The following is a 15,063-nucleotide window of genomic DNA, read 5'->3' on the forward strand; positions in this document are numbered from 1 at the left end:
ACACGATTTGATGGTCCGTGCCCTAAGAGATGCACTACGTTTCCTGTTTTTGACCAATCACCATATTGTCTCTTCTCTCCTTTGCCGTAAGTACAGCAATGACAGTGTGCTTCATGACAGTGCAATTGTTGGTTGCATCGGGACATCTGAAAGTGGAGTGATTGCATATTCTCGACCAACGTCGACAAAAGGCCATCCATGAAGTTTGCACTCAAGCCTTGAATGTTGACTGTCCTTTCCTTGATCAAGCGGGGTAGTAAGACATGTGGGACGGACAGCAGGCAACAAGCTCGATGACAGGGCGGATAAATGCGGCTGTATGCCAGTTGTCATCTAGCGCCCCTCGGTTATGATAGTATTATACGCTAGAAGCTAATGGTTGGGGAGTTAAAAAGCCAACCTCGCAATATTAGAACTCGTTTAGTCAAGATCGGCCCGCCCCGGTGTAGATCCTTTAGCGGCGAGTGGAAGTGGAAACTCAGTGGTAAATTGTGCTGCCTTGATCATCTGGAGATCACCCTGTCAGCCCATCATTACTCAACCTCGGAATGGAAGAGCCTACTGATGATCCTGTAGGAATAAAGCCATCGGAAGACTCTTTAATTGGTGCGGCTGATGAATCAAGACTGTCAATTCTCATAATAAAGCCTTCTGCTGCAGGTGGTCATTAGCTTAGGTACGAAGAGATCAATCGGCAATGCTGATTGATATCTCTGAGATATCAATCATGTCTACAGAGGCAGGGGCAGCTCAAGCCCTTGCCTAGCTTGCAAGGGCTTTCGGCAAGGGCAGCCACGACCTTTTAAAAAAAGGAAGGGAAAGGAGGCTATTTACAGCCTATTTCAGGAAATTCGCGAGGTCCAGTAAGCAGGTACGGTTGTAAAGTATGTGATGTAGCGATTTGTAACAATGCTACTGCTGGTACTTATATCACACACTAATTTAGGTGTGTGCGAAGGTACCACCCGTTGCGGTCATTTTGATTGGCCCCTCGCCCCTGTCGTGACTTTGTGGATGCCTTGTGCCGCTCAAAGAGATACATAAATGCTAAAACTAATTATTAATTCGGAGTATGGCGCGTACTATGTCTCGCTGAGTGGAACTGACCCCCGCCACTGAGACGAGACTTCGGTCAATGATTCGCAGGAGGCGAAGCCTGCAAGCCAAGACAATGTGATGAGGCTTGGGAAGTGCATTCCTTACCGCCGAGGCGCCCCGCCTTGGCTTTGCATTGAAAAGTCGAGGTACTTTGGATGCTTCAGTAGTTCCAGAGCACGTGCATACAGCCGCATCTGCGGAGCTGAAAAAAGCTCATGGCCTTTTCAATACAGAGTACGTGGCATTTCCATTGTCTAGATATAGGTTGGGACATAGGCAAGAGTTGCACAATGGCGACCAAGAACACTTACATCCTTGTTTCCGATCTCACCACCCCGCCACCTCCATATGGCCCAGTTGATCTCGGCCACATCTTGGATAATCCAACAACTTTGAACCCGCTGAACGCTGGCCCAACACAACGCCTGAAGATCTCGTCAGATGAGATCTATGGGCCGCACAAAATGGAAGGCTTTACCGCTACACGTAAAGAGTTATTCAGTGGGAAATTTGGCATCTGGGCTAAGTTTCTCTCTACAGTCCTTGGTGTTGGCGCAAATGCGGGGGTCAATACTGAACTCGACGATGACACGGTTTACAGCTTCGGTTCCCTCGAAACAATGTTTTTCAACCCGACCGATGACTACATCCGCTCAAGCATGACTGTGCCTGTGATAAGGTCCTTCATGCGATCGGCGAGATTTGCTCTACCGGTGTACATGATCACCGGTATCAAAGTCGGCCGAGAAGTATCTGTGCAATCTTCCCATCAAGAGCGGCGTGGTTTTGACATGTCTACTGGAGCTGGGCACCCTGGGAATCCAGCTTCAGGCGGACTTGAGATGGGTACCCACTCTACGAAAGCACAGGGGTTTTCGTTCGAGCGAGGCGATGACTGTGTTGTGGCATTGCGGTTGCGTAAGATCACATATAAGTCTGGAGAAGTCAAACACAAGGTGGAAGTAAAGGGCGCTACCATGCAAGATGGTTCCCAGGTCCTCAAGGAGGATGAGACTCCTGAGCTGGATCTGAGCGATGACATTAGATGCGAGGTTGCTTTGGATGACTTCGACGATGAGATGGTAGTGGTTGATGGAACGTCTTTTGAGGATGAAGCTGAGTCTAGATGGATTATTCTTGCATGAATGCAGAAAGTCTGAAGCGATCCTGGGCTATCCATAGCTTTCAATTCAGAAATTTCCCACCTGAAGACAACCACGTTTGATTTGAGATCGATTGATAGTTTATTTCCTAAGTACTTCCTTGATCTTAGCCCATACTGTATCCGAATCCGCGGCCCCATGCCAAAGATTCCAAGGTGCCAGGTAATCATAACGGTCCGTCTGACATGCCATAAGTTCGAAGACTCCTTTCATGCCGTCGTAGCCGTAAAGCTTCTTACGCTGATCGACATCTAACACTCCATTTCTTTGCAATACTCCCGCCTGGTCCAATATGTTTGCAGCAATTCCTACCGCAATGGGGGTCGAGTAAGATGACCCGCTGAGAAAGTTCTCCTTTCCATCTGTATAGCCACACGGCACCGCTACCCCTAGCGTGGTAAAATTGTTGTTGTTTTGAAGAGGAACAGGGTCCATTCCACTTTTGTTTCCGTTCCCATCCGTCGCGTGTATGCAGAAGACTGTCGTTGCGTTGGCCGGGTACGTTCTACGCTTGTTGGCTCCGTAGTTGGATGCCGCGGCAAATAAAAGCTTGTTCGACAAATACGCACTACGGATCGCTCGGTCCATGTCACCTTTCCATACAGGATCTGCGACAAATCCAAATGACATGGAAACAATGTCCGCACCAATATCACCAATAGCCCATTGAAAAGCCTTCCCTTCGTGTTAGTAGGTCCTTGATCACAGTATACAACTCAGGTACGTGCCTCTAGAATCGTTCTATCAGAAACCTCAGTCGTCATTTTGTGAGATATCTTTCCCACATAAACATCAGCTTCTGGTGCGACTGTTAGAAGAAGCCCTGCGACTCGGGTTCCATGGCCTTCTGCATCGGCGTCCGAGTCTGCCGTGAAGTTTCGAGTTTCCCTTATCGGATTTCTATAGCTGTTGATCTCCCGTGATCGATTGCAGCATTCTATCCTACGCCGTAAAGCACGGATACTAGGATCATCAAGATTTAAGCCGGTATCTAGAACCGCGATCTTTACCCGTGGAGCTTGCTCAGATCGTGAGACATGATGTGTTCTGAACTCCTCAAATCGTTTCAGGAAGGACCTTGCAAAGTTCTTTCTAGGATAAGGACTCAGCAAACGTACAAAGTATTTTGGTGTAATAGGAAACAGACTTCTCTTCCGACGAAGCTTCCGAATAATCACTGAACTGCAGGAGCCTGATTGGAAGGCTTGGGGCCTCATTGACAGAAGAACAGGCGTGTTCTAAACTGTCCAAGTCTTTTGATCTTGCTGTTTGCTTTTGGCTGTTGGCTGTGTCCAGAAAAAATGTCTCGTTCAAATCCAGGTCCTGAGAACCAGGGGTCACATTGTTAAACCTTGCGACCTCTCGGCCTAAAGGTTCTACAATCTCTTTTTGGATAACACGTCTGCACTTTATTAGCTCATTACCAACTGTAAGTTCCTGCAATAGTTTCTGAAATCTCAGACAACCAAGAATGGCCCGAGAATAGTCCGTCGAGAAATAATCTTTGCATCTTTTCTCGAATCGTAGGTTTAATGTCCTGAGAAGGCTGAATCTCCCGTCTTTCGATTTTTCAACCACAATGGGTTTGCCTTCGGCTATCTCAAAGAGCAACTTGCCAAAGGCAAGTATAAAGGGATATCTGTGCCAGCTGTCTTCGATATCGGATTTGTAAGTCCTCCCGTCAAAGAAGCAGCAGATATATGGTTGATGAATATTGTGAACTTTCTTCTTGTCAGTCTCGTACAAAAAATATAATTCTTCTGCAGTCCAGTCCTTTTGGATCCATTGACTGCAATAAAGTTGGAGCAGAGACTGGGCGAGGTTGAATGCTAGAACAAGCTTATGTTTTTCTGGGAATGTGTAGCGGTTCGCCAATAAACCCTTGTCCATTAGATTGGAGAGCGTAATAGCAGGGACTGCGTTGGAATATGGCGTCCCTGTCTCTTCGATCGACTTATTAAAAATTTGCTGCTCGCAAACATGGACTTCGACAACACCAGCGAATTCGTATGTCTCACGAGCAACTTCACAAATACTTCTGATGCAGCCTGGCTCCCCAGGAGGGGTGCTGAGAGGCCTGGAGGAAGTCAGTCTCAGGTTTATTTTAAGCCTGGCCGTAGGCGGCACTTACTTGCAACCCAAAAATGCGCATCGTACTTCTTGCCAAGCTTCTTGTAGGCTGCATATTGCTAGCAGGATATCTACCCGGTCCCCTTGGTCTTCCATGCCGGAATTTGGGGAACCTTTGAGATGGAGAAAGGCTTTGTGATTAGAACTCCGTGGCTCACAGACTTTGAGATGATGTTGAAAGGCGTCAAGTACCCCAGTAGTACAGGTATAAAACGACTCATGAAATTGTACAGGTGTTATCGGTGCATCCATCGGTGGCTGGACAACTGACTCTGCAGGGCGATCACCTGTAGTCCTTTTAATGTCTTCAAGGATACCCGAAATACGGCGGCGGGTGGCTTTGAACTTGATGGGTTGTTGGTGAAGAGAAAGATATCGAGCGCAGGTATCGATAGATGGTTCTCGTTGGATTGAAAGACGCAATGCATTGAGCTTTGGGAACATGACAGCTACTTCCGTCGTGGACTGGCAGACTTGTCAGCACTCAGAGTACTACCCAAGGTTCTTTCACAATGTATTGCTGAAACAGAACCGCGCCAGGCTACAGATCAATACTTGGAGAATAATATGAATTCACGTACTGTATTCCAGAGGGGTATGTCGTCGTTCACAAGATTTTCGAGATTCAAGAGAAGACTTGCCAGCAGCAAGGCAATTCTGTCAAGCTTTTCATCGCTTAGTGTGTTTTTATTTGCGAGGTGTATAGGAATCTCTCCCATGTATACCGCCAATAACGCTCCGGTTTCTTCGATTATAATGCGTTCTGCATCATTTGAACTTGCATTGCATGACCAAGGAAGAGGGGAGGCAAAAAGACGAGATACATCTGAGAGCAATGTTTCGTACTCTAAAATCATCTTCGAGATTAAGAAGCTTCCATAATAAGAATACAACAAAGATGGTAAAAGCAGAAAGTTCAAAAAGGTTGCTACATATGTCTTCACCAACCATCAGCTCAAATTGAGGCCATTGAGGGGTAAGAACTTTTGAAAAGCCATTCGAATATTTTCAGAAGTATCGGTACCAACTGCGTCAAGGTATCGAGAGATTCACTGCCTCTTAGCGCTTACGGGCTGAATGCACTGACAGCAAATCCTGCATAAACAAGGTCATGCTATTGTCTTTTGGTGGGTCCGTCTGCCACCAAATGGATCACCAAAAGTAACCTTTACTAATATTACGAATCAGGCTGAAAAGAGGGGTGCTGGTCAGTACATACAGTTGTGCCGTGAATCTCTAGATCATCCTCATCTTATTTCGGTGGTACGGGAAGCTCTTTGCAAGCCTTATCAGAATATCATATTCGTATCACAAAAATTTGATATGTCAGAGATCTATGATCTATCCCAGCGATGCAGGTCTAGATTTGCGGACATTTTGCATGTCCCAGATGCGAGAAGCCTTCCAGTTATTGAGGTTCTACGGGATGAGTTTGAAAAATGGGCGTCGTACCTTGGCGTCTTTGCTCACGAGAGTGTGTGCCTGGACACTCGATTGATGTACAGCGACTCTCTTCGAAATCTGGTTTTACAACTGCTTCAAATATCAATGCGTAACCTAGAACGCAGTGAGTCCATGTTGATTGTTCTGCATGATATCACTTACTTAGCTGATTCCTGGTTCCACCATAGTTGTTGAAATCGAGGATCAAAAGACATACGACTTGAGCGACACTTCACAGCCATCAGTCGTTGCCGAAATGGAATCGGAAGATACTGCAAGTATTTCTTCTCCACTGATTGAGTCCTTAAAGGCTCTTGAAGAGGCTGTCCATGGCCTTCATCGTTTGGGTTTGGCAATACGCCATTCATCATCGACGAATTTGACGCAGAGGATTACTTCGTTCATTGAAAAGGTTGACAACGGGTCAACAGAGGGCTTGGTTTTCTCCCGGCTGAAAGAGAAGCTCATCGATATACCCAAGCGGAAGGGAAAGCCTGGGGCTTCTATCACGCTCTGTAAGCAATTGGCCGTGTCCATTGCTTTCCGATATTTTCGTATTCAATACCGTCACAGTCATCAACTGAAGTTAAAGACTCCGAGACAACATGAGCCAACGTCCGAAGCAACTGACGAGCCTGTTAGCAAATCTATAGATGTGTCTGCACAGAAATCTAACCTAGGTTCACGAAAACCACTTCAAATACGAGTCAATCAGCTTATATCTGACATATCAGTCACCGAGCCCACAATTCCAGACTCAAGTAAAGCATTGGAAAGATACGAATCTTCCTCGCCTAGATCTAAGGGAGCTACGTCTATTGTTTCTGTTCAGCTGCGAGATGCCATATACCCTGATATTCCTCAAGCAACAGTTACCTGTTGCCCATATTGTGCACAGAAGTTACCAGCTTCTGCCAAGGAGAAAAGAGCTTGGGAGTAAGTATGCATGGAATATATATCTCACGACTTCGACCTGAAACCTCATAGGAGACATGTTGATGATGACATCGAGCCGTATACTTGTATATCAGAAGAGTGTGTCGATCCACCTCAGCTGTTTTCTCGATACGACGCGTGGGCTAGGCATATGGAGGACAAGCATTCTTCTAGATGGACGGAAGAGGTCCACAAGCTTATCAGCTGGTGCTGCGATATTGATCACGAGGAGCAGTATTTTGACGATGAAGGCGACTTCGATGAGCATGTCAAAGCCGATCATCAAGATTGTGGAACAAAAGACGAAATTTCAGAACTCAAAGAGTGGTGCGAGCTCCGGCGAGCTCGGCCTCCATACACATGCCCGATATGTGGTTGTGTACCTGAAGACATTGCAACAGTTGTCCCATGGCTAATTCAGCGCTCCTCGTCGATACATAACTCAGAACCACATCAAATTAGCAGCGACTCCGAAGTCGAGTTACGACGTCGCCTATTCCGCCATATCGCTTCCCACCTTAAAGGCCTCGTCTTGATGTCAATTATCTCTCTTGACCGGCCGAACTCTTCGCGCTTTTTTGCTTTCACGAAGGAGTCGCTATATGAGGACTTACTCGATAGCATAAGATCACAACTCAAAGATGGCCTTGAAAAGAAAAATACGACAGAAAAGTTCGCCACGCGAGGAATGGTCAAGCATGTCCTTTCGCCGTCAAATCTGGAGGCTGTTTATGAAGCCTTGAAAGCCGCGAATGCAAAAATGCCAACGGACACTGACCAAGTCAACGCACGTAAATTTGCGGAAAAGGTCAAGGAAAGGAAACTTCAACATTTCTTGGCAGTTTTAATATACGCCAAGTGCTCAATCGACGCCACAAAGGAATTTCTGGATAAGCTAGTGTTTGGAAATGAGGCGGAGTTTCAAGAAGACCAAGAGACACCAAACCTCTTACCAGCCAGCAAGGAATTTCTTGAACGTCTCTTCTCACGGCCGTCTGATAGACGAGACTTTTTTGATGAGCAGCGCACCTTCTGCACCCTGGTGCTTGGGAGTCTAGATGTTGTGACGATTCGCAGCGATGACCAAATATCACTGCCATGGCTGGAGCAAGAGCAGATCGGGACCGGAGCTTTTGGCGTTGTATATAAAGTCACGATCCCGAAGGCCCACTTAACCACGGATGGGAATTTCAGTCAGCCTACTTCGAGACTCATGACCGTCGCTCGCAAAGACTTTATCTGCGCCGACACCGCAAAGGCAAGCTTCAAGAAGGAGGTCAAAGCAATCAGAGATATCTTCAGCGGCCAGGCGACGCATGACAACATCCTCAAGAGTTTTGGCACTATTGTCATAGAAGGAAAGCCATCGACCTTTAGTCTTCTCATGCCATTGGCAGATCTGGACTTGCAGGAATATATGAAGAGAAATCCGGAAATACCTCCTGGCGACACGAGTACACGAGAGAGCATCATTCGCTCTGCTAGAGAGCTTGCGGACGCCCTTGATTTTCTTCACAGGAAGATGACTACATCAGAGGGTGATCCGATTGTTTGCTACCATATGGACCTCAAGCCGAGCAATATTCTTATCTTTCACGATACTCGCAGAAGATCAGAAGCTTCCAATCGTGACATGATATGGAAGCTTAGCGACTTTGGTCTCTCGAGAGTGAAGACAAGAACAAGGTCACAAGCAGATCTAAGTAATCTTTTCAGGACACGCTTCAAAGACCAATCCAGCCAAGCCTCAGCGACTCAAAACTTCCGAGGTACAGACATGTTCCTACCAGTCGAAGCAGAACTAGAAGGCAGGACAATGAATGGGAATAGTGATATTTGGTCATTTGGTTGTATTCTCAGCCTCATTTTCACATATATGGGAGAAGGATACAAAGGCTTCGGAGGCTACAGCGAGTCACGACTTTTGTACAGCAACAAAAACGTCGACTATTTTTATCAGTACAACAAATCCAATATCGGGTTCGAGATTAACCGCGGAGTTGTTGAGCAGCACGAAAAGTTGATAAAATTGGCCGCCGAACGGAGTCCTTTGGAAGGAGGTGCTGTGAGATATATGCTCAAGTCCCTAGAGAGTGAAGTGCTCTTGATCGATCAGGGCAGCCGGTGCGGTGCAGATAGAATTGTCGAACTTTTGCAGACGACACTGAAGAAGTACAGCACCGTGGAAAGCGAGTTCAGCATCACCGAAAACGACTCAATGCCTCATTCCCTAGTTCAAAAGGCACAAGAGAAGGTTTTAGGGTAGGTTCATAATCAATATGATAGGAAAAGAATGACTAATAAAAGATAGCCTTTTCCGACGCAAGAGCAAGCAGTCACTCGCACAGACAAATATTCGTCGATGGAGACTAGAAGTGGATAAGAAGCTAAAGTACAAAGACTGCGTGTGCTCGCCAGACGGTAGTAGGGTAGCCTACTGGACCGGCAAAACCATCACACTATTCGACGACCGCTCTGGGTTAGCCAATGCAATACCGTACCGCAGGGTCGATAGTATGGGTTCAAGAATGAGTTCAACGGACAGTGAACGAGAGTCAACCCTGACAGTCGCTGGACAGTATTCCCTTGCAGATTGGAGTCGCTCGTGGAGATCAGTGAGGCTAACTAACAGATACTTGATCGCAGCAACGACAGATGAATTGTTCAATGTAAGTACAGGCAGTTATACACTACTAGATTGTCTCCAAGCTTAACCTACTAATCTCTCACAGTGTTACATATTCGACGTCGAATTTGACCGTAAGCTGAACATGTACAGCAGAGTAACCCTGTCACATCCAGAAATTCATATGCTGGCAGTTTCTCCTGACAGGAACTCCTTGGCCTGTATCCTTCAGGATAAGAGAGGCCGTCCTTCATTATTCACTGGCAGAATTGTATTCGATCCAGCTCCTCAGCCTGCCCCAGCGGCAAGGTAAATGACTCCTAGAAATATTGAGCAATCCTAACATATGATTTAGCATCTACTCGGACACGGCGAAGAGCGAACACAAAGATGCTGGTGTTTGTATCGTTGATCAAAAGGCTACCCTCCTGGAATTGCCTCCAGGCGAGATCACCTGCCTGACCCTTGAAACGAGAAACCAAGGTTATATAATTGTTCGCAATGGTTCAACTCTATCGGTGAATGTATTCATCATCGAGCCTTTAGATATGAAGCAACAAGATTTAATGCAATGGGTTAGTATTGCTGAAACTATATCATCATCTTCTAACAAGACGTCTCCAGTCCATGAACAATAATGTCGAAAGATTATTCACCGACATGGCGTGCCTGCAGAGTGATAATCAGAGCCGAAGATCCGAACTCATCATAGCCTCACAAGCGGAGCGACTGTTCCATCTCAGATACGAAGGTTTTGAATCGAGTCCAACGGTAGTCATCCATCCGCCCATCCAAAACTATCGTATTCTGAAGATCGCAACTGTCGAGCATTCGAGAAAGATTCTTGCTTTGGGGTCGCAATCTGGGAGCGACCATCTTCTTCTTCTAAACATTGAAACCCGAAGTCCAGATGTTCGGCCGAAGATTACGAAGCTGGCAGATATCGGTGTATCAGCGGGTTATCAAGCAAAGCTGAGTGTTTATTGTGAGGGAAATGAGACTATTGCACGTATCATGGTGGACATACTTGAGGGTCCGTATTTGGTGCTTCAGATAGATGTCAGCAACTCGCTCGGTACATAGATTTAGGTAATAGGAATCCTCTGCTAAATTACACAAGCTCTGGCCCCTTATCAAGTTCCTTCTTTCTCGTCCTCGTCTTGATATACATTTTTATTGAAGGTATCTTCCAGGTTATTTGCTTCAGCGGTGTTTTCTGGATCAACAAATGATAAAACATATAGGTCAAGACAGTCATAGCCGCAGAGCAGAGAAAGTAAATCCAAAGGATGGGGGTTCCCACGATCTGACGTGACTCGTTATCGAAATCGAAGAAGTTCATACCAAAGAAAGACTGTGACTAATCAGCGTTATATATGGCTGGAGAGATGGGCAGTTGAAACCTACTGCCACGAAAGATGCAGGCAAGTATAGTACAGTCAGGGTAGTAATAACGTTGTTCAGTTTTAGCATACTGTTGTTTTGCACCTTGGCGTTCAATTGTTCCCGGAAGGATAAAGTGTTAGCCAAAAGCTGTGTGATCTTCTGAACTCGTTGTTGTAGACATTCTGCTACTCTGGTGTAGCCTGCACATTCGCGGATATGTTGCTGAAAGGCTGCCAATGCGGATCGATTCGGTAATCTTCTCGTCTCCACTATCGGTCATCTCACGACAAAGACATAATAGCCAGACCTGCGTATTTGGATATGATATATCGATATCAACCGTGCTATCTGGATATATCGATATTGATATATATCGATATTGATATATATCGATATTGATATATATCGATATCGATATAACTCTCTGCCTCTTAAATTGATATCGAGATTGATATCCACCGAAATACCGCTCTCTGATTGGCTGAAAAGATCTTATCAATCGATTAGATGATGAAAAGGCTTCTGTCGCATATCACCACTAGGTTCGTGCGACTGGATATGAAACACGGGGCGTACCTTGGGGTCGCGTATCCGGTTTCACATCTGGCCTGTCGCATAATCCTAACATGAGCTCAAATAGCTGTTCCCGAACACATGGCTGTTCGATTTCTTTTGTTCTTTAGATAACTCTCATCAATTGACGGGTGCCATCAATGATCCCTGTGGAGCCAATTGTCTGACAACTTCTCTCAATTTCAACATCAGCACCACCATCTCAGTACTCGTTCAAACGGCCCTAGGTATTCTAGCATAATTAGCTTATCCAGGTGATTTATCGACCATGGCATCATCTCAGACCACCGCCGCCTCTACGCCCTCGATTTCGGACCAGCCCATTACTGGGACGTCTCTGGACTTTTCCCTCTTCTTCAAAGCAACGTATCCTGATGAGGACACCCAGAACACCACCGGCGGGTCACGTAAGCGCAAATCCAGGGGTATGGCGATGTATCGATGTCTCCATTGCCCTGCCGATAAGCCCTGGGCGAATCGGAAGCGGGACAACGCATGGCATCACGCCCGGCGGTGCCATGCCGATATTATCTCTTCCCTCGATCGCACGCTCATTGGGGGCAGTTCTGATGTTCTAGATGATGAAAGGGAAGCCACACGCCCTCGGATTGATGCTTTCTTTCCCTCTCGTTACTCGGATGTCTCTCTCCGCCGTATGTTCGACCGCGATCGGTATTTAGATGCAATAATCAGCCTAATCACACGCCGCCGGCTTGCCTTCTCAGCAATTAACTGGGATGAGATGCAAGAGATTATGCTAGCAGCTAATCCTGCTATAGAGGACCTTTTAGTGACCAACCGAAGTGCTCTAATGCGACTGATTGATGCCACATATGAGTTATATTCTTCTCAGCTCATGGCAACTCTTGAAGCTTCCATCTCAAAGATCCATATCCTCTCTGATCTCTGGACATCGCCCCATCGCCATGGGATACTCGCCATCTCTGCGCGATGGGTTGATCAGGATCATCGGCCACAAAGGGCACTGCTAGCGATGCCGGAATGTCTCTATAGCCATAGTGGTGAAACCCAGGCATCTCTAATTATCGATACACTGGCAAAGTACGGCATTGCTTCTAAAGTGGGCTACCATGTAGGGGATAATGCCACTTCAAATGATACCTGCTTGTCTTATCTCTCACGGCGGTTACGAGACGACTATGGGGTACGATAGCCCTTCCCTTATCTCTGGATTAGGATTAATCGGTTGCTAGTTGACGTTTGATCCCTCTAAGCGCCGTATCCGCTGTGTCGCCCACATTATTAACCTATCCCTTCAAGCATTTCTTCTCGCGTCTTCAAAAGAGGCACTAATCGCCGCTCTTGATGCCACCGATGATACCTCAAACGATCAGTTGTTTGCACAGTTCTACGGCACCTTGCACGACGCCGGACAGACAACAAGAACAGATGAAGCCCATCAGAGAAGAAGAGCTTTGCGAAGAGGCAATCGTATACTTGAGAACTTCACTGGATGGCAGCATATCGTGCCCCTACGGAAAGTACACAACATCGCTGTCTGGATACGTAAATCTACGCTTCATACGGCTATATGGGACGATGAAATAAAGCTCCGACTAGGTATAGATAATGCCACACGCTGGATTTCATGGTATCGATTGTTGGATAATTTTCTGCGTTACCAATCCCGTGTAAAACAGTTCCTAATTGAACATGATAGAGAGCTTCAAGACGATATCCTGCTAGCTTCAGAGTGGGAGTTTATTGAACGGACGCATCGTTTCCTACAGCCGTTTGCCTCAACTACGTTGTTGGCCGAAGGGGCGCGATCTACACTCTCCCAATCACTCTCGATAATGGATGTTTTATTGCGACAGTACGAGAAGTATAAGGTCGGTGGCGATGTTTTTTCTTTTATCTAATTGATCGGCTAACTAATTGTCTTATTTAGGAGCTTTATAGTTCAAAGGAAAACCATGATCCCCACATGGTACACTGCATCGATATGGGCTGGTTCGTACTTAATAAGTACTACACCTTATCAGACCAGACACCTGTATATGCCGCCGCACTCCTTCTCGATCCCTCGAAACGAAGAAAATACATTGAGCGGAATTGGCAAGAATCCTGGCACGCGCCTGCTATTGCTGCTGCCCAGCAAATTTGGCTAGATGAATATAATGCCGCGCCAATCCCAGAATCCTTGCGGGTGCCTCTAGATGTGTCCTCTTCCTCTGGGAGGCAGCACAACGAGCTGGATGAGTTGTTGAGCGATATTGCTGTTACTGGTCCTATCTTAGACGACGCCGATGACTTCGAAACCTTTATTGATGCACCACCGACCCGAATAACTGGCTCTCCTCTCCAGTGGTGGCTACATCGAGATCAAAGGAAAGCATATCCGCGGTTATCCCGCATGGCAATTGATATCCTCTCAATCCCTCCTGAATCATCTGATGTTGAGTCTCACTTCTCATCGGCGCGGCGTACGCTATCATGGGATAGAGAGAGCATGACCTGCGAGAACCTGGCGAAGGTTGAGTGTGTGGGCAACTGGATGTGCGAGGGTATCATTGTACCCAAGTCTCACGGTGGCAGGGGCGTTATTTCCAGCGTTGCTGTTGAATTTAGCGTTGAAACAGAGGCAGAGGACTTTCTAGATTAGGGTACTTTCTTGTTCTTTCTTCTAGCCTACAAGAATTATATGTGGTTTATCTGGATATCAACCTTGCTAAAGTGGCTATGTTGTTGTATGGATATCTACCTGGATATATCGATATCCAGATAATTTCTCCCACTTATCTGGATATCGATATAAGGGCCAGAATTTCGATGGATATCGATATACGCAGGTCTGATAATAGCTCTTCAAGGACGTCCCTTGAAGCTGCCAACATAGTGGGGACTTGTACTAAGCGGGTCTCAAGAAATGCCAGCTCAGTGAGATGATGGTATTCCGTCTCGGTCAGTTCCTCAATAAAGGTGGCTACCGCGTTGTTTGCCTGCGAACAAATCAGTCAATTAATCAACTTCGTTGGATATACCTACTATCTGAATCAACAATTTCTCCAAATAGTCGTTGTAAAGTCTCCACGCAGAGAAATACGTTCTAAAAAGCTCTTTGTGTAGCCAAAAGAAGTCCTGCTGGATGTTCTGAGGACCTACATCATTATTCCAGCTCCAGATTCAACTGAAAGAGGACTTTGACGCGTCTTGATTGGGCCGTTATCCCTGTTTTCCTCAATCTTTTCAAAGCGGGCTACTCTGTAGTAGTCGGTGGCCGAGACTCCACTTTCAGCGACTGGTAGGGGAGCTTCCTCATCTGCATGATAGGAGCCTAGGTCCTGAACCCTGGACGGTTCTTATAGAGTTTGAGGTGGTAGCTCAAAGCTTCGCAGCGTGTGTAATATATGTAATATAACGTGAATCACAAGTATGTGAGCCAGACAAGTATGTGAGCCACTTTTCTTAGCCTTCAAACTAAATATTGCAATAAAAACACCACAAAGTAGCTAATCAATTAAAATTACTTACTATCCTCTTCTCCAGATACCTCAATATCCTCCTGACATGTTCTTGCATTATGTCCCGTCTTGCCGCATATACCACAGCGCCGAACCCCCGGTCGCGCCGACCTTCCTTGACCCCCACTCCTCGACGATTCGGCCACTACCTGCGTATCAACATCCATCTGATCAATTAAATCTCTTGCTTCTCCTACAGTCATCATTCCTCCTTTCTGTAGTC

At 46.3% G+C, this 15,063-nt stretch overlaps 3 protein-coding genes across 3 annotated transcripts; 2 read left to right on the forward strand and 1 right to left on the reverse strand.

Moving 5' to 3' along the window:
- Positions 1-1,284: 1,284 nt before the first annotated feature.
- Positions 1,285-2,329, forward strand: FOXG_06522 (uncharacterized protein). Its single transcript, XM_018385207.1, has one exon. The coding sequence runs from the start codon at positions 1,314-1,316 to the stop codon at positions 2,241-2,243; it is 930 nt and encodes a 309-aa protein (XP_018242444.1). The 5' UTR covers positions 1,285-1,313; the 3' UTR covers positions 2,244-2,329.
- Positions 2,330-2,342: 13 nt separating this feature from the next.
- On the reverse strand, positions 2,343-5,272 carry FOXG_19284 (uncharacterized protein; the record flags this gene model as incomplete). The annotated part of the gene is made up of 5 exons (XM_018399484.1): positions 4,973-5,272; positions 4,393-4,856; positions 3,409-4,338; positions 2,986-3,353; positions 2,343-2,941 (listed from the first exon to the last, which is right to left on the reverse strand). Exons 1-5 carry the CDS (start codon positions 5,246-5,248, stop codon positions 2,343-2,345), a joined length of 2,637 nt encoding a protein of 878 aa, XP_018242445.1. The 5' UTR covers positions 5,249-5,272.
- A 1,649-nt stretch (positions 5,273-6,921) lies between these two features.
- On the forward strand, positions 6,922-10,479 carry FOXG_06523 (serine/threonine protein kinase; the record flags this gene model as incomplete). The annotated part of the gene is made up of 5 exons (XM_018385208.1): positions 6,922-9,032; positions 9,082-9,439; positions 9,503-9,705; positions 9,752-9,971; positions 10,021-10,479. The coding sequence occupies 5 exons, from the start codon at positions 6,922-6,924 to the stop codon at positions 10,477-10,479; spliced, it is 3,351 nt and encodes a 1,116-aa protein (XP_018242446.1).
- Positions 10,480-15,063: the final 4,584 nt, after the last annotated feature.

This window comes from Fusarium oxysporum, chromosome 3 (assembly GCF_000149955.1).
Source record: "Fusarium oxysporum f. sp. lycopersici 4287 chromosome 3, whole genome shotgun sequence".
NCBI lineage: Eukaryota > Fungi > Ascomycota > Sordariomycetes > Hypocreales > Nectriaceae > Fusarium > Fusarium oxysporum.

Bases quoted from the DNA above. Each gene is read 5' to 3' on its own strand.
- FOXG_06522 (XM_018385207.1), top strand. From the start codon at position 1,314: ATGGCCTTTTCAATACAGAGTACGTGGCATTTCCATTGTCTAGATATA.